The sequence below is a fragment of the Lucilia sericata genome, unplaced genomic scaffold, assembly GCF_015586225.1.
Source record: "Lucilia sericata isolate MDLA Ls3-8-SP2 unplaced genomic scaffold, ASM1558622v1 Contig001552F_arrow, whole genome shotgun sequence".
In the NCBI taxonomy this organism is placed as follows: domain Eukaryota; kingdom Metazoa; phylum Arthropoda; class Insecta; order Diptera; family Calliphoridae; genus Lucilia; species Lucilia sericata.
The window spans coordinates 81969-98788 of NW_023995476.1; the positions used below are offsets into that span (position 1 = coordinate 81969).

At 32.1% G+C, this 16820-nt stretch overlaps 2 protein-coding genes across 4 annotated transcripts; both read left to right on the top strand.

Annotated features, from left to right (window-relative positions):
• The first annotated feature begins 2218 nt into the window (after positions 1-2218).
• LOC119611887 (maltase A1-like) lies at positions 2219-7451 on the top strand. 3 transcript variants are annotated; one of them, XM_037967594.1, is made up of 2 exons: positions 2219-3819; positions 3882-4161. In XM_037967594.1, the coding sequence occupies exons 1-2, from the start codon at positions 2258-2260 to the stop codon at positions 4093-4095; spliced, it is 1776 nt and encodes a 591-aa protein (XP_037823522.1). In that variant the 5' UTR covers positions 2219-2257; the 3' UTR covers positions 4096-4161. The 3 variants fall into 3 exon arrangements, with proteins under 3 accessions (XP_037823522.1, XP_037823521.1, XP_037823520.1); XM_037967593.1 differs by lacking the exon at positions 3882-4161 and adding an exon at positions 7168-7451 and having other exon boundaries at positions 2234-3819; XM_037967592.1 differs by lacking the exons at positions 2219-3819; positions 3882-4161 and adding exons at positions 5523-7105; positions 7168-7451.
• A 2061-nt stretch (positions 7452-9512) lies between these two features.
• Positions 9513-11498, top strand: LOC119611892 (maltase A1-like). Its single transcript, XM_037967599.1, has 2 exons — positions 9513-11155; positions 11218-11498. The coding sequence occupies exons 1-2, from the start codon at positions 9594-9596 to the stop codon at positions 11429-11431; spliced, it is 1776 nt and encodes a 591-aa protein (XP_037823527.1). The 5' UTR covers positions 9513-9593; the 3' UTR covers positions 11432-11498.
• Positions 11499-16820: the final 5322 nt, after the last annotated feature.

Sequence of the window (16820 nt, forward strand, 5' to 3'; positions counted from 1 at the left end):
CCAAGAGACAGTTAGGTGTCTGATGAATGTAAATCACTAACTGGTTACTTTACAAAATTATCATCAACTCATTACTTAACTGTTTACGAAGGACTAGTAGATTTCTAACTGTACCCAAAATAAACAATCGTTATAGGCAAAATACAAAAATCTGCTTTCAAAAATCTTTCTATAGATCAGTTTGGGCTATTCGTGTTAATAAAAGCCGTTACCAACTACAAAACTAACGGGTTAAGTGTTTAAGCATTATAGTTTAGTTTTGTACGGGTCTGTGTGTTTGTCTATCTTTAACTTTCGTTTAATTTAAACAAATTGCTTAACCACATGTGTCTAACACCAAAATTACATTTTGTGGCATTAAGTATTATCTACACCTTTAAATAATTAACAAAAATAATGGCTGTTGTTTTTTTAATTTCTCTTTTAGCCTTAAGTACATTTTAGCAATTTAAAAAAATACAAAAAAATATAATTAAATAGGAAAAAACAAAGTGGCGGGGAACTTTAAAACACAGGAAGGAAGTTAAAGGAAATAAATAAAAAAAAAAAAAAAAATTAATATGAGTAGGTAGGTAGCTTAAATGCTGTTGCTGAAGTGTTGTTGATGTTTATGAAAATGACAAAAACACGTGTTTAATTTTAGCAACCCTCTATGTTTCATAATTGTATAACTGTTTTAAATGTTATAAAGAAAATTTAAAACATTATAATGAAATAGAAATTACAATATTCAATGTAGTATTAGCCTTGGATGTAATAACAATGTTGTACTATTGTACTTTTTTAGTACTTTTCCATACGCTTGGCTTTTCTTTAATGTATGTATAAACTTTTGCTAAACTTTTCTATGGACTAGACTATAGACTAGTCTATGAACTAGCCTATGGACTATCCCATGGACCAGTATTTTGAATAGTATATGGAATAGTCTATAGACTAGCCCATAGACTAGTTTATGGACTAGTCTATTGACTACTCTATAGACTACTATATTGACTATTCTATAGACTACTCTATGGACTAGTCTATTGATTATACTATATACTACTCTATAGACTAGTCTATTGACTATTCTATAGACTAGTATACTGACTATTCTATAGACTATTCTATAGACTAGTCTATTGACTACTCTATAGAATAAGTCTATTGACTATTTCTAAAGAGTAGTCCACAGACTAGCCTATTGACTATTCTATTGACTAGTCTATTAGCTATTTATTGACTACTCTATAGACTAGTCTATTAACTATGCTATAGACTAATCTATAGACTACTCTATGGACTAGTCTATTGATTATCCTACAGACTAGTATATTGACTATTCTAAAGACTAGTCTATTGACTATTCTATAGACTACTCTATTGACTATTCTATAGACTACTCTATAGACTAGTCTATTGACTATTCTATAGACTACTCTATAGACTAGTCTATTAAGTATTCTATAGACTACTCTATAAACTAGTCTATTGACTATTCTATAGACTTCTCTATAGACTAGTCTATTGACTATTCTATAGACTACTCTATAAACTAGTCTATTGACTATTCTATTAATTATTCTATAGACTAGTCTATTGACTAATCTATAGACCATTCTATGAAGTAGTCTATGCACTATACTATAGAGTAGTCTATAGAATAAGCTATGGAGTAGTCTCTTGTATAGGCCATGGACCCGTCTATAGATTATACTATTGACAAGTTTTTGTACTAGTCTATTGACCAATCTAGGAACTATTCTATTGTCCACTTTATGGACTAGTCTATTGACTACTCTATGAGCTAGTCTTTTGACTTGTCTATAGACTAGTCTAATCACTAATCTATTCAATAGTCCCTGTACTTATCTAGTCTTTTCACTAGTCTATGAATCTGACTATATTTCGTTCAGTGTAAAAAGCTGTTAACAATAATGAAGTACTTTATTAAACTCATCTATCAGTCAGTCGTTGCTCATGCATAATTGCATGAATATAACTTATCATGTAATAAACAACACTCTTAAGTGCAGCGCCACTATAACTAAAAGGAAATCTTGAAAACTCGAAAAAATATTTTTAAAGTACTTTAAGCAGATTTGTTTAAAACTTACATATTTCAAAAAAAACAACAAACGATTTAAGTTAATAATAATTAAAAAATTGTGTTAGGTTTTGTAGTAAAGAAAATAAGATTTAGTTTTTCAACATTGTTTTCATTGTCATATTTATAAAAGGGTTATTTTCTTGGCTAAAAATTAGTATTTCTAAAATGTTACAAGTTAAAGTGCTGCAATTACGTTTTATAATTCTGCTAACCTTGCTTAGTTGTTCCCTGCAATGCCAGGATAAAGGGGTAGAACAGAAGGAATTAGATTGGTGGCAAACAGCACAATTCTATCAAATTTATCCTCGTTCTTTTATGGATTCTAATGGTGATGGCATAGGAGATCTAAAGGGTATAACCTCCAAGTTAACATATCTTAAGGATATAGGAGTAACGGCCGTATGGCTATCACCCATTTATACCTCACCTATGGTGGATTTTGGTTATGATATTTCCGATTTTTATGGCATACAACCGGAATATGGCACTATAGAGGATTTCAGAGATATGATTGCAAAAGCCAATGAACTTGGTTTGAAAATTATTTTGGATTTTGTACCCAATCACAGTAGTACGGAAAATGAATGGTTTAAGAAATCGGTGAAACGTGAAAGAGGTTATGAAGATTATTATGTGTGGCATGATGGTAAATTAGATGCAAGTGGTAAAAGAATACCACCCAGTAATTGGTTATCAGGTTTTCGTGGCAGTGCCTGGGAATGGAATGAAGAAAGGCAGCAATATTACTTGCATCAATTTGCTGTACAACAGGCAGATTTAAATTATCGTAATCCTTTTGTGGTGGAACAAATGAAACGTGTTTTGAGATATTGGCTGGATCAGGGAGTGGCTGGTTTTCGTGTGGATGCTTTGACCTTGTTGTTTGAGGTTGACACCGATGAAAATGGTCAATATCCTGATGAAGAAGTTAGTGGGTTGACCGATGATAAGGATGATAAGAATTATTTGAAAATGGATTTAATAGAAAATCGTCCTGAAAGCATTGATATGGTATATCAATGGCATCAGGTTATGGAAACTTATAAGAAAGAATATGGCGGTGATACCCGAGTCTTGCTAATAGAAACCTATGCTCCTCCTGATTATTCCATGCAAATGTATGGTAATGCTACTACTGAAGGGGCCGAGTTGCCTTTTAATTTTAATTTAATAACTGAAATAGCTAAGAGTGGCATGTCGGCCAAGAGTATTGAAACAGGTGTTAGCAATTGGCTTAGCAATATGCCTGAGGGCCGAACAGCCAACTGGGTAATAGGTAATCATGATCAACGTAGAGCGGCTACACGTTATGGTAAACGTAACATAGATGCCATGAATATGTTGGTGATGATGTTGCCCGGTGCCAGTATTACCTATCAAGGAGAAGAATTGGGCATGTTGGATGGTGTTATCTCTTGGGAAGATACCGTCGATCCAGCTGCCTGTAATGCAAATCCTGATATATATGAACAATCTACCAGAGATCCAGCACGTACTCCGTTCCAATGGTCTTCGGATAAGTTTGGTGGTTTTACCACTGGCAGCAAAACATGGCTGCCAATGGCTCCTGACTATGAAACCCTTAATGTGGCAACAGAATCTAGTGCTACAAATTCTCATTTGAAAATCTATAAATCTTTAGTGGAACTGAGAAAATCTTCGAAAACTTTGCAACAGGGTTCTTATAAATATCAAGCTTTAAATGATAATGTTTTTGTTTTGAAAAGGTAAACTAATTTATTTTGGTTTAACGGTAACTGGGCTAATTAGTTTTCAATTCTTATTAAAGGTATTTAGCTGGTGAGGAAACTTTACTATATGTGGCCAATTTTGGGGAACAATCTACAAGTGCTAATATTGGAGCAAATTTTGATAATAGTTTACCGGCGTTTATGACTATTAAAATTGGTACTTTGGATTCGAGTAAAAATGTGAATGCTTCTCTAGCGATTTCAATTATTTCCTTAGCAGGCGGAGAGGCTGTTATATTGGCTGCTAATTAGGGCGACTTAGTTTCTTTAGACTTAAATATGTTTTATAAAAATTAAATAAAACTTTAAGCAACAAAATGTTTTTACCTTGATCAATATAAGCTGTTCGGTGAAAAGGTGAACTTTTTTTGAAGATTACATTTTTACAGGAATAATTTCTTTTTAATGAAAATTTGAATTTTTGATGAAAAATAAGATTTAATGGAAAATTTGGATTTTGAGTAAAAGATTTAATTTCTGATAAAAATTAAAAATTTTTGATGAAAATTTTGATTTATGGAAAAAAATTTGATTTTTATAAAAAATACTAATATTGAGTGGAAAATCATTTTTAGTGAAAAGTTACGAAAAGTACTCTTAGAGCAAATAAAGTTTTCAGATTTTATCCCTAATATTTTTTTCACCTTTGCTGGTCCTGCGAGCCAAACATCAGGTCTCTTGCTTAAAACTTTTGTAGATATAGAATCTGACAGTCGATCATGGAGAAGGTCAAACAAAATTTAAATACATATCACGTCAAAAATTCTCTTCTTATTATTTATATGTTGGCCCTACGAACCAAATATCGATCTTTTTCTTTAAGCATTTCAATTTATCGATAATCAAGTAGACGATCATAGAGAATAGAAATTTTATACACAAAGAGTGCACTTCCCTAATATACCTAAACAATATACATATTGTTGACATTATCATCAAAATACTTACTTAAGTTATTTTACCTTAAATCCATTAGCCAGAGATTACATAAGTGCCCATGCATAGTTGCTAGCTGTTATTATATTATCATGTAGTAAACAATACTCTTGTCAATTTTATCAATAAGCATAGAGCACATTTACGGCTCGTAGGACCAATGAACTAAACATCAGTTTTTTAGCTTTTACAAATGTAACTCAGAAAGTAGTTTTAAGATTTCACAATTTTTACTAATAATGTAGGTATTTGATGGCTCGTAGGACCAACCAATCAAACATCAGATCTTAAGCATCAAACATTTAGATTTGTCGATATTTAATTAATAAGAAATATTGAAGTGTTACACGCAAAACACACCCTAATATACATTGTTGAAAGTATCCTCAAAGTATTTACTTAAGTTATTCTTCCTTAAAACCATTAGCCAGAGATTACTGTAATTACTCATGCATAGTTGCAATCTTGCTGTCTTATCATGTAATAAACAACACTCTTGTCAGCGTTATCAAAATACATCAATATGTAGAACGTACAGGGAAATACTTCAAAACTTAAAAGCACTTCAAAAGACACTTAAGTATTCTCCAATAACGTAAGGGATTAGTAACAATTCAAGCATGTTAAAAACAACTCCAAAATTGTCGTAGGTTTTCCATAAAACAAAAGATAAAATGGAATTAACATTTCTCTAAGAAATTACTAAATATTGTAATTTATATATAAAAGTTTCATACCGCTAAAGACAATTTAGTAATTTCGAAATGTTTCATTTGAAAACATTGCAATTAAGGTTTATATTCCTCATAGCCTTGCTGCATACAGCCCTGCCATGTCAGGATAAAAGTGATCAGCAAGAGGAATTAGATTGGTGGCAAACTGCCCAATTCTATCAGATTTATCCTCGCTCTTTTATGGATTCTAATGGTGATGGTATAGGCGACTTAAATGGTATCGCCTCGAAATTGCAATATCTCAAGGATATAGGGGTAACTGCTGCTTGGCTTTCACCCATCTTTACCTCACCTATGGTGGATTTTGGTTATGATATATCCGATTTCTATGGCATACAACCGGAATATGGCACTATAGAGGATTTTAGAAACTTAATTAAAACCGCCAATGAAATTGGTATAAAAATTATTTTGGATTTCGTACCCAATCACAGTAGTACGGAAAATGAATGGTTTAAGAAATCGGTGAAACGTGAAAGAGGTTATGAGGACTATTATGTGTGGCATGATGGTAAATTAGATGCAAATGGTAAAAGAATACCGCCAAGTAATTGGCTACAGGCTTTTCGCGGCAGTGCTTGGGAATGGAATGAGGAGAGACAACAATACTACCTGCATCAATTTGCTGTACAACAGGCCGATTTAAATTATCGTAATCCCGATGTGGTGGAACAAATGAAACGTGTATTGAGATATTGGTTGGATCAGGGGGTGGCTGGTTTTCGTGTAGATGCTGTACCTGTATTGTTTGAGGTTAAGCCAGATGCAAATGGTCAATATCCTGATGAAGAAGTCAGCGGTTTGACTGATGATACAGAGGCTCGTAATTATTTGAAAATGGATTTAGTGGAAAATCAACCAGAAACTATAGATATGGTTTATCAATGGCGTCAAGTTATGGATGATCATCAGCGTATTTATGGTGGTGATACTAGGGTGTTACTGATAGAGACCTATGCTCCGCCATGGTACAGCATGCAAATGTATGGTAATGCCACTACCGAAGGCGCTGAGTTACCTTTCAACTTCAATTTAATCACCGAAGTTGCATCAAGTGGCATGTCGGCCAAGAGTATTGAAACTGGAGTTAGTAATTGGCTTAGTAATATGCCTGCTGGTCGTACAGCTAATTGGGTTATTGGTAATCATGATCAGCGTAGAGCTTCCAGCCGCTATGGTGTACGCAATATCGATGCCATGAATATGTTAGTTATGATGCTGCCTGGAGCTAGTGTCACTTATCAAGGTGAAGAATTGGGCATGTTGGATGGTGAAATCTCTTGGGAAGATACCGTAGATCCGGCTGCCTGTAATGCAAATCCTGATATATATGAACAAACTACCAGAGATCCATCACGAACTCCCTTCCAATGGTCCTCGGATAAAAATGGTGGTTTTTCTACAGCCTCTACCACCTGGTTACCTATGGCTCCTAATTATGAAACCATTAATGTGGCTAGTGAAAATGCGGCCTCAAAGTCTCATTTGAAAATCTATAAGGCTTTGATAGCGTTAAGGAAGTCATCGAAAACTTTACAGCAGGGATCTTATAAGTATAAAGCTTTAAATGATGGTGTTTTTGTTTTGAAAAGGTGGGCGAGTTTATATTGTTTTATTTATAATATTATTAACTTTTTTAAAATTTATTCGTTAGATATTTGGCTGGTGAAGAAACTTTAGTTTATGTGGCCAATTTTGGTGAAGGTTCCTATAGTGCCAATATTGTTTCTAGTTTTGATGCCACTTTACCAGATTCTATGACGGTTAAAATTACTAGTTTAGATTCTACAAAATATTCAAATGTACCCTTGACCACAACATCTATATCTTTGGCGGCCGGGAGGCTATTATTTTGGCAACAAACTGAGGAACGAAATATAAAATATTTTGGAAATAAATAGTGTAATTCAATTTCGTGTGCGTAATTTAAATCATAAATTGTAGTGAGTTTTAAATATTACTGATCCAGGGAGAGGTCAAAACCCAGAAATATTAGAGGTGGTAGCGTCCAAACATTATCGGAACATATGTTTTGCAGTATAATCTGTAGTCAATAGTCTAGTCGATAGTCCAGTGTTTAGTGTAATCTAGACTGTAGTCTCGTCTATAGTCTAGTCTATTCGATATTGTAGTATATAGTTTATTCGATAGTATATGCGATAGTCTAGTCTGTAGTCTAGTCTATAGTCTAGTCTATAGTCTAGTCTATAGTCTAGTCTATAGTCTAGTCTATAGTCTAGTCTATAGTCTAGTCTATAGTCTAGTCTATAGTCTAGTCTATAGTCTAGTCTATAGTCTAGTCTATAGTCTAGTCTATAGTCTAGTCTATAGTCTAGTCTATAGTCTAGTCTATAGTCTAGTCTATAGTCTAGTCTATAGTCTAGTCTATAGTCTAGTCTATAGTCTAGTCTATAGTCTAGTCTATAGTCTAGTCTATAGTCTAGTCTATAGTCTAGTCTATAGTCTAGTCTATAGTCTAGTCTATAGTCTAGTCTATAGTCTAGTCCAGTCTATAGTCTAGTCTATAGTCTAGTCTATAGTCTAGTCTATAGTCTAGTCTATAGTCTAGTCTATAGTCTAGTCTATGGTCTAGTCTATAGTCTAGTCTATAGTCTAGTCTATAGTCTAGTCTATTAGTCTATAGTCTATCTATAGTCTAGTCTATAGTCTAGTCTATAGTCTAGTCTATAGTCTAGTCTCTAGTCTATAGTCTAGTCTATAGTCTAGTCTATAGTCTATATAGTCTAGTCTATAGTCTAGTCTATAGTCTAGTCTATAGTCTAGTCTATAGTCTAGTCTATAGTCTAGTCTATAGTCTAGTCTATAGTCTAGTCTATAGTCTAGTCTATAGTCTAGTCTATAGTCTAGTCTATAGTCTAGTCTATAGTCTAGTCTATAGTCTAGTCTATTGTCTAGTCTATAGTCTAGTCTATAGTCTAGTCTATAGTCTAGTCTATAGTCTAGTCTATAGTCTAGTTTATAGTCTAGTCTATAGTCTAGTCTATAGTCTAGTCTATAGTCTAGTCTATAGTCTAGTCTATAGTCTAGTCTATAGTCTAGTCTATAGTCTAGTCTATAGTCTAGTCTATAGTCTAGTCTATAGTCTAGTCTATAGTCTAGTCTATAGTCTAGTCTATGTCTAGTCTAGTCTATAGTCTAGTCTATAGTCTAGTCTAGTCTATAGTCTAGTATATAGTCTAGTCTATAGTCTAGTATATAGTCTAGTCTATAGTCTAGTCTATAGTCCTAGTCTATAGTCTAGTCTATAGTCTAGTCTATAGTATAGTCTATAGTATAGTCTATAGTATAGTCTATAGTATAGTCTAGTCTATAGTCTAGTCAATGGTCTAGTCCATATTCTAGTCTATAGTTTAGTCTAAAGTCTAGTTTATAGTACTGCATACAGCCCTTCTACTAAATTGGATATATGTATGTTATTAGGTATTTGCTGGTCCTTCGAGCCAAACGTCATGCTTTTGAGTTAAGCGTTTAAGTTTGTCGATAATGAATCATAAAAATAATCTAGTTTATAGAGAAATTTTGTACACAAAAATTGTTCTACCATGATGTATATAAACAATTTTTGTATTGTATTTTTAATTGTATTGTTAAAGGTTCCAAAAACTTACTTAGGTTATTCTTCCTTAAAACCATTAGAAAGAGATCACTATAATTACTCATGTACAGCTGCAAGCTGTTATCTTATCATGTAGTAAACAATGTTTTTATTAGCGTTATCAAAATACATACGAAAACGGAAAAATATCAAAACTTAAGGAGCTTAACCCATTAGATCCCCAACACCTTAAGTTCTAAAGTAATACAATTTTACAAATAGCTCAGTAATATATATAATATTGCAATAACAAACCAGTTGTTTTTTGTACCCAATCGAGTACAGTTGTAACAAATGGGTTAAATATTCTCTAATAACTTAAGGGTTGAGTTACAATTGAATTATTATGTGAAAAACATCTTCAAAATATAGTTTTGACTCAACACTTCAGTAACAAATAATCAAATAAATGGAAATTATATATAAAAAATTTATACCGCTAAAGAAACTTTAGTAATTTCGAAATGTTTCATTTAAAAACATTGCAATTAAGGTTTATATTCCTAATAGCCTTTCTGCATACAGCCCTGCCATGTCAGGATACAAGCGATCAGCAAGAGGAATTGGATTGGTGGCAAACTGCTCAATTCTATCAAATTTATCCCCGTTCTTTTATGGATTCTAATGGTGATGGTATAGGTGACTTAAATGGTATCGCCTCGAAACTACAATATCTCAAGGATTTAGGGGTAACGGCTGCATGGCTCTCACCCATATTTACATCACCTATGGTGGATTTTGGTTATGATATATCCGATTTCTATGACATACAACCGGAATATGGCACTATAGAGGATTTTCGAAACTTAATTAAAACCGCCAATGAAATTGGTATAAAAATCATTTTAGATTTTGTACCGAATCACAGTAGTACGGAAAATGAATGGTTTAAGAAATCGGTGAAACGTGAAAAAGGTTATGAGGACTATTATGTGTGGCATGATGGTAAATTGGATGAAAATGGCAATAGAATACCACCCAGCAATTGGTTACAGTCTTTTCGTGGCAGTGCTTGGGAATGGAATGAGGAGAGGCAGCAATACTACCTGCATCAATATGTTGTACAACAGGCCGATTTAAATTATCGTAATCCCGATGTGGTAGAACAAATGAAACGTGTGTTAAGATATTGGTTGAATCAAGGGGTGGCTGGTTTTCGTATAGATGCTGTACCGATGTTGTTTGAGGTAAAACCAGATGAAAATGGTCAATATCCTGACGAAGAAGTAAGTGGTTTGACTAATGATACCGAGGCGAGAAATTATTTGAAAACGGATTTAGTGGAAAATCGACCAGAAACCATTGATATGGTTTATCAATGGCGTCAAGTTATGGATGATCATCAGCGTATTTATGGCGGCGATACTAGGGTTTTACTTATTGAGACCTATGCTCCACCATGGTACAGCATGCAAATGTATGGTAATGCCACTACCGAGGGTGCTGAGTTGCCATTCAATTTTAATTTAATCACTGAAGTTGCTTCAAGTGGCATGTCGGCCAAGAGTATTGAAACGGGTGTCAGCAATTGGCTTAGTAATATGCCTGCTGGTCGTACAGCTAATTGGGTTATTGGTAATCATGATCAGCGTAGAGCTTCCAGTCGCTATGGTGTACGCAATATCGATGCCATGAATATGTTAGTTATGATGCTGCCTGGAGCAAGTGTCACTTATCAAGGTGAAGAATTGGGCATGTTGGATGGTGAAATCTCTTGGGAAGATACCGTAGATCCAGCTGCCTGTAATGCAAATCCTGATATATATGAAGAAAGTACCAGAGATCCAGCACGTACTCCCTTCCAATGGTCCTCGGATAAAAATGGTGGTTTTTCTACAGCGTCTACCACCTGGTTGCCTATGGCTCCTAATTATGAAACCATTAATGTGGCTAGTGAAAATGCTGCTATCAACTCCCACTTGAAAATCTATAAGGCTTTGATAGAGTTGAGAAAGTCATCGAAAACTTTGCAGCAGGGTTCTTATAAGTATAAAGCTTTAAATGATGGTGTTTTTGTTTTGAAAAGGTGGGCGAGTTTATATTGTTTTATTTATAATATTATTAACTTTTTGAAATTTTATTCATTAGATATTTGGCTGGTGAGGAAACTTTAGTTTATTTGGCTAATTTTGGTGAAGGTTCCTATAGTGCCAATATTGTTACTAGTTTTGATGCCACTTTACCCGATACCATGTCAGTTAAAATTACTAGTTTAGATTCTACAAAATATTCAAATGTACCCTTGACCACAACATCTATATCTTTGGCGGCCGGGGAGGCTATTATTTTGGGCACACAATAGGGAAAATATATTTCTGATTTTTAGCTAACCGATAATGTTTTTGGAAATAAAGAAAATTATTCAATTCCGTGTGTGTGTACAATTTTAAACAGTTTAGTCTAGTCTGTAGCTAAGTCTTTAGTTCAGTATATAGTCTAGTCTGTATGCTAGCCTAATCTATATTCTAGTCTACAGTCTAGTCTATAGTCTGGTCTATAGTCTAGTCTATAGTCAAGTCTATAGTCAAGGCTATAGTCAAGTTTATAGTCTAGTCTATAGTCTAGTCTGTAGTCTAGTCTATAGTCTAGTCTATAGTCTAGTCTATAATCTAGTCTATAGTCTAGTTTATAGTCTAGTCTATAATCTAGTCTATAGTCTAGTTTATAGTCTAGTCTATAATCTAGTCTATAGTCTAGTCTATAGTCTAGTCTATAGTCTAGTCTATAGTCTAGTCTATAGTCTAGTCTATAGTCTAGTCTATAGTCTAGTCTATAGTCTAGTCTATAGTCTAGTCTATAGTCTAGTCTATAGTCTAGTCTATAGTCTAGTCTATAGTCTAGTCTATAGTCTAGTCTATAGTCTAGTCTATAGTCTAGTCTATAGTCTAGTCTATAGTCTAGTCTATAGTCTAGTCTATAGTCTAGTCTATAGTCTAGTCTATAGTCTAGTCTATAGTCTAGTCTATAGTCTAGTCTATAGTCTAGTCTATAGTCTAGTCTATAGTCTAGTATATAGTCTAGTATATAGTCTAGTCTATAGTCTAGTATATAGTCTAGTCTATAGACTAGTCTATAGTCTAGTCTATAGTCTAGTCTATAGTCTAGTCTATAGTCTAGTTTATAGTCTAGTCTATAGTCTAGTCTATAGTCTAGTCTATAGTCTAGTCTATAGTCTAGTCTATAGTCTAGTCTATAGTCTAGTCTATAGTCTAGTCTAGTCTATAGTCTAGTCTATAGTCTAGTCTATAGTCTAGTCTATAGTCTAGTCTATAGTCTAGTCTATAGTATAGTATATAGTCTAGTATATAGTCTAGTCTATAGTCTAGTATATAGTCTAGTCTATAGTCTAGTATATAGTCTAGTCTATAGACTAGTCTATAGTCTAGTCTATAGTCTAGTCTATAGTCTAGTTTATAGTCTAGTCTATAGTCTAGTCTATAGTCTAGTCTATAGTCTAGTCTATAGTCTAGTCTATAGTCTATTCTATAGTCTAGTCTATAGTCTAGTCTATAGTCTAGTTTATAGTCTAGTCTATAGTCTAGTCTATAGTCTAGTCTATAGTCTAGTCTATAGTCTAGTCTATAGTCTATTCTATAGTCTAGTCTATAGTCTAGTCTATTGTCTATAATCTAGTCTATAGTCTAGTCTATAGTCTAGTTTATAGTCTAGTCTATAGTCTAGTCTATAGCCTAGTCTATAGTCTAGTCTATAGCCTAGTCTATAGTATAGTCTGTACTCTAGTATATAGCTTAGTATATAGTCTAGTGTACAGTCTTGTCTATACTCTAGTATATAGTTTAATGTTCATTCTAGTGTATAATCTAGTCTTTGGTCCAGTCTTTAATTTAGTCTATAGTCTACTCTTTAGTTTATTCTATAGCCTTATCTATAGTTTATTCGGGTCCATAGTCTAATAGACCATCTACTCTATAGAGTCATAGTCTAATCTGTATGAAAAAATACCACATTGTTTACATTCCAAATATACCTTTGATCTTCATTCTCATTTATTTACCAAATAAAACTCAGTTTTCTTTTTGTTTTATATATTTTTAAATACATTTATTTTATTATTTTCAATATTAAATTTTTTCTGATTTTTTTTATTTTCATTTTATAAATCTTTAAGATTTTATTTGTATTTTTTTCTTTTACTACAAATTTATCATTTTAATAACAATTTGTAGTTAATAATTTTTTCCATAATTTAAATATAAAGTTTTTCTTTTGCACATCACATACATTACATGTGTAAAAGTATGTACGAAGTTTTTTTTATGTTTAATATAATAACAATTTAAATATATATTTTTTTAAATTTATATATATAATTTTTTGCTATCAAAGACAATATATTTATAAACTTTTTTCTTTTTGTTTTATTTTAAATGTAATAAATTTAAAGTATACAATACAGAACTCATAAACTTTATAAGTTTTCATATATTTCATCAAGTATTTATGCTTTACTTTTTATTTTTCTCCTAGCTCCTAATTGTAGGCTATGGAATTTTATTTTATATGTATATATTTAAAATTTTTTGTTTAAAGGAAGAGAAAGTGGGAGTTTCTTTTTATATACAAACTAATAATATAGAAGAGAAAATAGAAAACACTTAATAATAATTAGTAAGTTTCTATTTTGTGGTTGTTTTTACATTTATAAAAATTCATTATAACTAGTAGTTTTTATTTTCTCATAAATTTATATAATATTTTAGAATAAATTTATTTAAACTAACCAACAAATATTTTATTAGTTTTTCTAATAGTTTTAAATTTATTTTATTTAGAACAAATACATCTACTTACAAACACTTATATATTTACATAGAGAAAATTTATACACAATAAAAAAAAAAAACTAAAACCAAAGTATGTGTAAGAAACTGTATATTCAACGGAAGTAGTTTATTATTTTTGAATTCCTTGTTTTGATTTATGAAAGAAACACACACTATTATGTAGTAGATATTATTTTAATTAAAAATATTTTTACAAATTGTTGTTTTTATAATTTGTGTATACACTTGTTTAGCAATTAAGTAAAATATCTACGTAATTAATTCATTTAGACAATTTTTTTTTCAAATATTTACAATTTTTACTCCATTTTATTTAATTTGTTATAATATTTATTTTATTTTAATATTTATACATATTTTTGCATTGGAAGTTTATTGAGCTTTAAATTTGTTGTTGTTAATTTCTTTAAATATTTGTACAACAATTAGAATTTTATTATGTTGCTGGGCTCAGAGGCAACATAAATAAATTAATTGTTGACAATGTTTTGTGTTATTGTTCTAAGAAAGAAGAATGCAAATAACTTTTTATTTTGTTATAATTTAATATGAGTATAAAAATAACAAAAAATGTATATCACACAATGTTTTTGATTGAAACTACAACATAATATTAAATCAAATTTAGTTAAAGTCTCAATAAAATTGAATAAACATTAATTAGGTAATTTGACAGTAATTAAAAAAGCAATTAATTTAGTGAAGTCCGAAGGCTAGTCTAGCTAATAGTTTAGACAAGAGTCTAGTCTATAGTCTAGTCTATAGTCTAGTCTATAGTCTAGTCTATAGTCTAGGCTATAGTCTAGTCTATAGTCTAGTCTATAGTCTAGTCTATAGTCTAGTCTATAGTCTAGTCTATAGTCTAGTCTATAGTCTAGTCTATAGTCTAGTCTATAGTCTAGTCTATAGTCTAGTCTATAGTCTAGTCTATAGTCTAGTCTATAGTCTAGTCTATAGTCTAGTCTATAGTCTAGTCTATAGTCCTAGTCTATAGTCTAGTCTATAGTCTAGTCTATAGTCTAGTCTATAGTCTAGTCTATAGTCTAGTCTATAGTCTAGTCTATAGTCAGTCTATAGTCTAGTCTATAGTCTAGTCTTAGTCTAGTCTAGTAGTCTAGTTATAGTCTAGTCTATAGTCTAGTCTATAGTCTAGTTTATAGTCTAGTTATAGTACTAGTCTATAGTCCTAGTCTATAGTCTAGTCTATAGTCTAGTCGATAGTCTAGTCTATAGTCTAGTCTATAGTCTAGTCTATAGTCTAGTCTATAGTCTAGTCTAAGTCTAGTCTATAGTCTAGTCCTATAGTCTAGTCTATAGTCTAGTCTATAGTCTAGTCTATAGTCCTAGTCTATAGTCTAGTCTATAGTCTAGTTCTATAGTCTAGTCTATAGTCTAGTCTATAGTCTAGTCTATAGTCTAGTCTATATCTAGTCTATAGTCTAGTCTATAGTCTAGTCTATAGTCTAGTCTATAGTCTAGTCTATAGTCTAGCTAGTCTAGTCTATAGTCTAGTCTATGTCTGTCTATAGTCTAGTATATAGTCTAGTCTATAGTCTAGTCTATAGTCTAGTCTATAGTCTAGTCTATAGTCTAGTCCTATAGTCTAGTCTATAGTCTAGTCTATAGTCTAGTCTATAGTCTAGTCTATAGTCTAGTCTATAGTCTAGTCTATAGTCTAGTCTATAGTCTAGTCTATAGTCTAGTCTATAGTCTAGTCTATAGTCTAGTCTATAGTCTAGTCTATAGTCTAGTCTATAGTCTAGTCTATAGTCTAGTCTATAGTCTAGTCTATAGTCTAGTCTATAGTCTAGTCTATAGTCTAGTCTATAGTCTAGTCTATAGTCTAGTCTATAGTCTAGTCTATAGTCTAGTCTATAGTCTAGTCTATAGTCTAGTCTATAGTCTAGTCTATAGTCTAGTCTATAGTCTAGTATTAGTCTAGTCTATAGTCTAGTCTATAGTCTAGTCTATAGTCTAGTCTATAGTCTAGTCTATAGTCTAGTCTATAGTCTAGTCTATAGTCTAGTCTATAGTCTAGTCTATAGTCTAGTCTATAGTCTAGTCTATAGTCTAGTCTATAGTCTAGTCTATAGTCTAGTCTATAGTCTAGTCTATAGTCTAGTCTATAGTCTAGTCTATAGTCTAGTCTATAGTCTAGTCTATAGTCTAGTCTATAGTCTAGTCTATAGTCTAGTCTATAGTCTAGTCTAAAGTCTAGTCTATAGTCTAGTCTATAGTCTAGTCTATAGTCTAGTCTATAGTCTAGTCTATAGTCTAGTCTATAGTCTAGTCTATAGTCTAGTCTATAGTCTAGTCTATAGTCTAGTCTATAGTCTAGTCTATAGTCTAGTCTATAGTCTAGTCTATAGTCTAGTCTATAGTCTAGTCTATAGTCTAGTCTATTGTCTAGTCTATAGTCTAGTCTATAGTCTATATCTATAGTCTAGTCTATAGTCAGTCTATAGTCTAGTCTATAGTCTAGTCTATAGTCTAGTCTATAGTCTAGTCTATAGTCTAGTCTATAGTCTAGTCTATAGTCCTAGTCTATAGTCTCGTCTATAGTCTAGTCTATAGTCTAGTCTATGTCTAGTCTATAGTCTAGTCTAGTCTAGTCTATAGTCTAGTCTATAGTCTAGTCTATAGTCTAGTCTATGGTCTAGTCTATAGTCTAGTCTATGGTCTAGTCTACGGTCTAGTCTATAGTCTAGTCTATAGTCTAGTCTATAGTCTAGTCTATAGTCCAGTCTATAATCACTAGTCTAGTTTATATTCTAGTCAATTGTTTAGACAATAGTCCATAGGTTAGTCTATAATTTGGATTGTAGGCTAATCAAAACTTAGTCTATAGTTAAGTCCATATTCTTGGCTAAAGCCTAATCTTTAGTC

Coding starts and splice junctions, on each gene's coding strand:
- LOC119611887 (XM_037967593.1), top strand. CDS start 2,258: ATGTTACAAGTTAAAGTGCTGCAATTACGTTTTATAATTCTGCTAACC. Junction 3,820..7,167: donor AATGTTTTTGTTTTGAAAAG/GTAAACTAATTT, acceptor TTTATTCGTTAG/ATATTTGGCTGGTGAAGAAA.
- LOC119611892 (XM_037967599.1), top strand. CDS start 9,594: ATGTTTCATTTAAAAACATTGCAATTAAGGTTTATATTCCTAATAGCC. Junction 11,156..11,217: donor GGTGTTTTTGTTTTGAAAAG/GTGGGCGAGTTT, acceptor TTTATTCATTAG/ATATTTGGCTGGTGAGGAAA.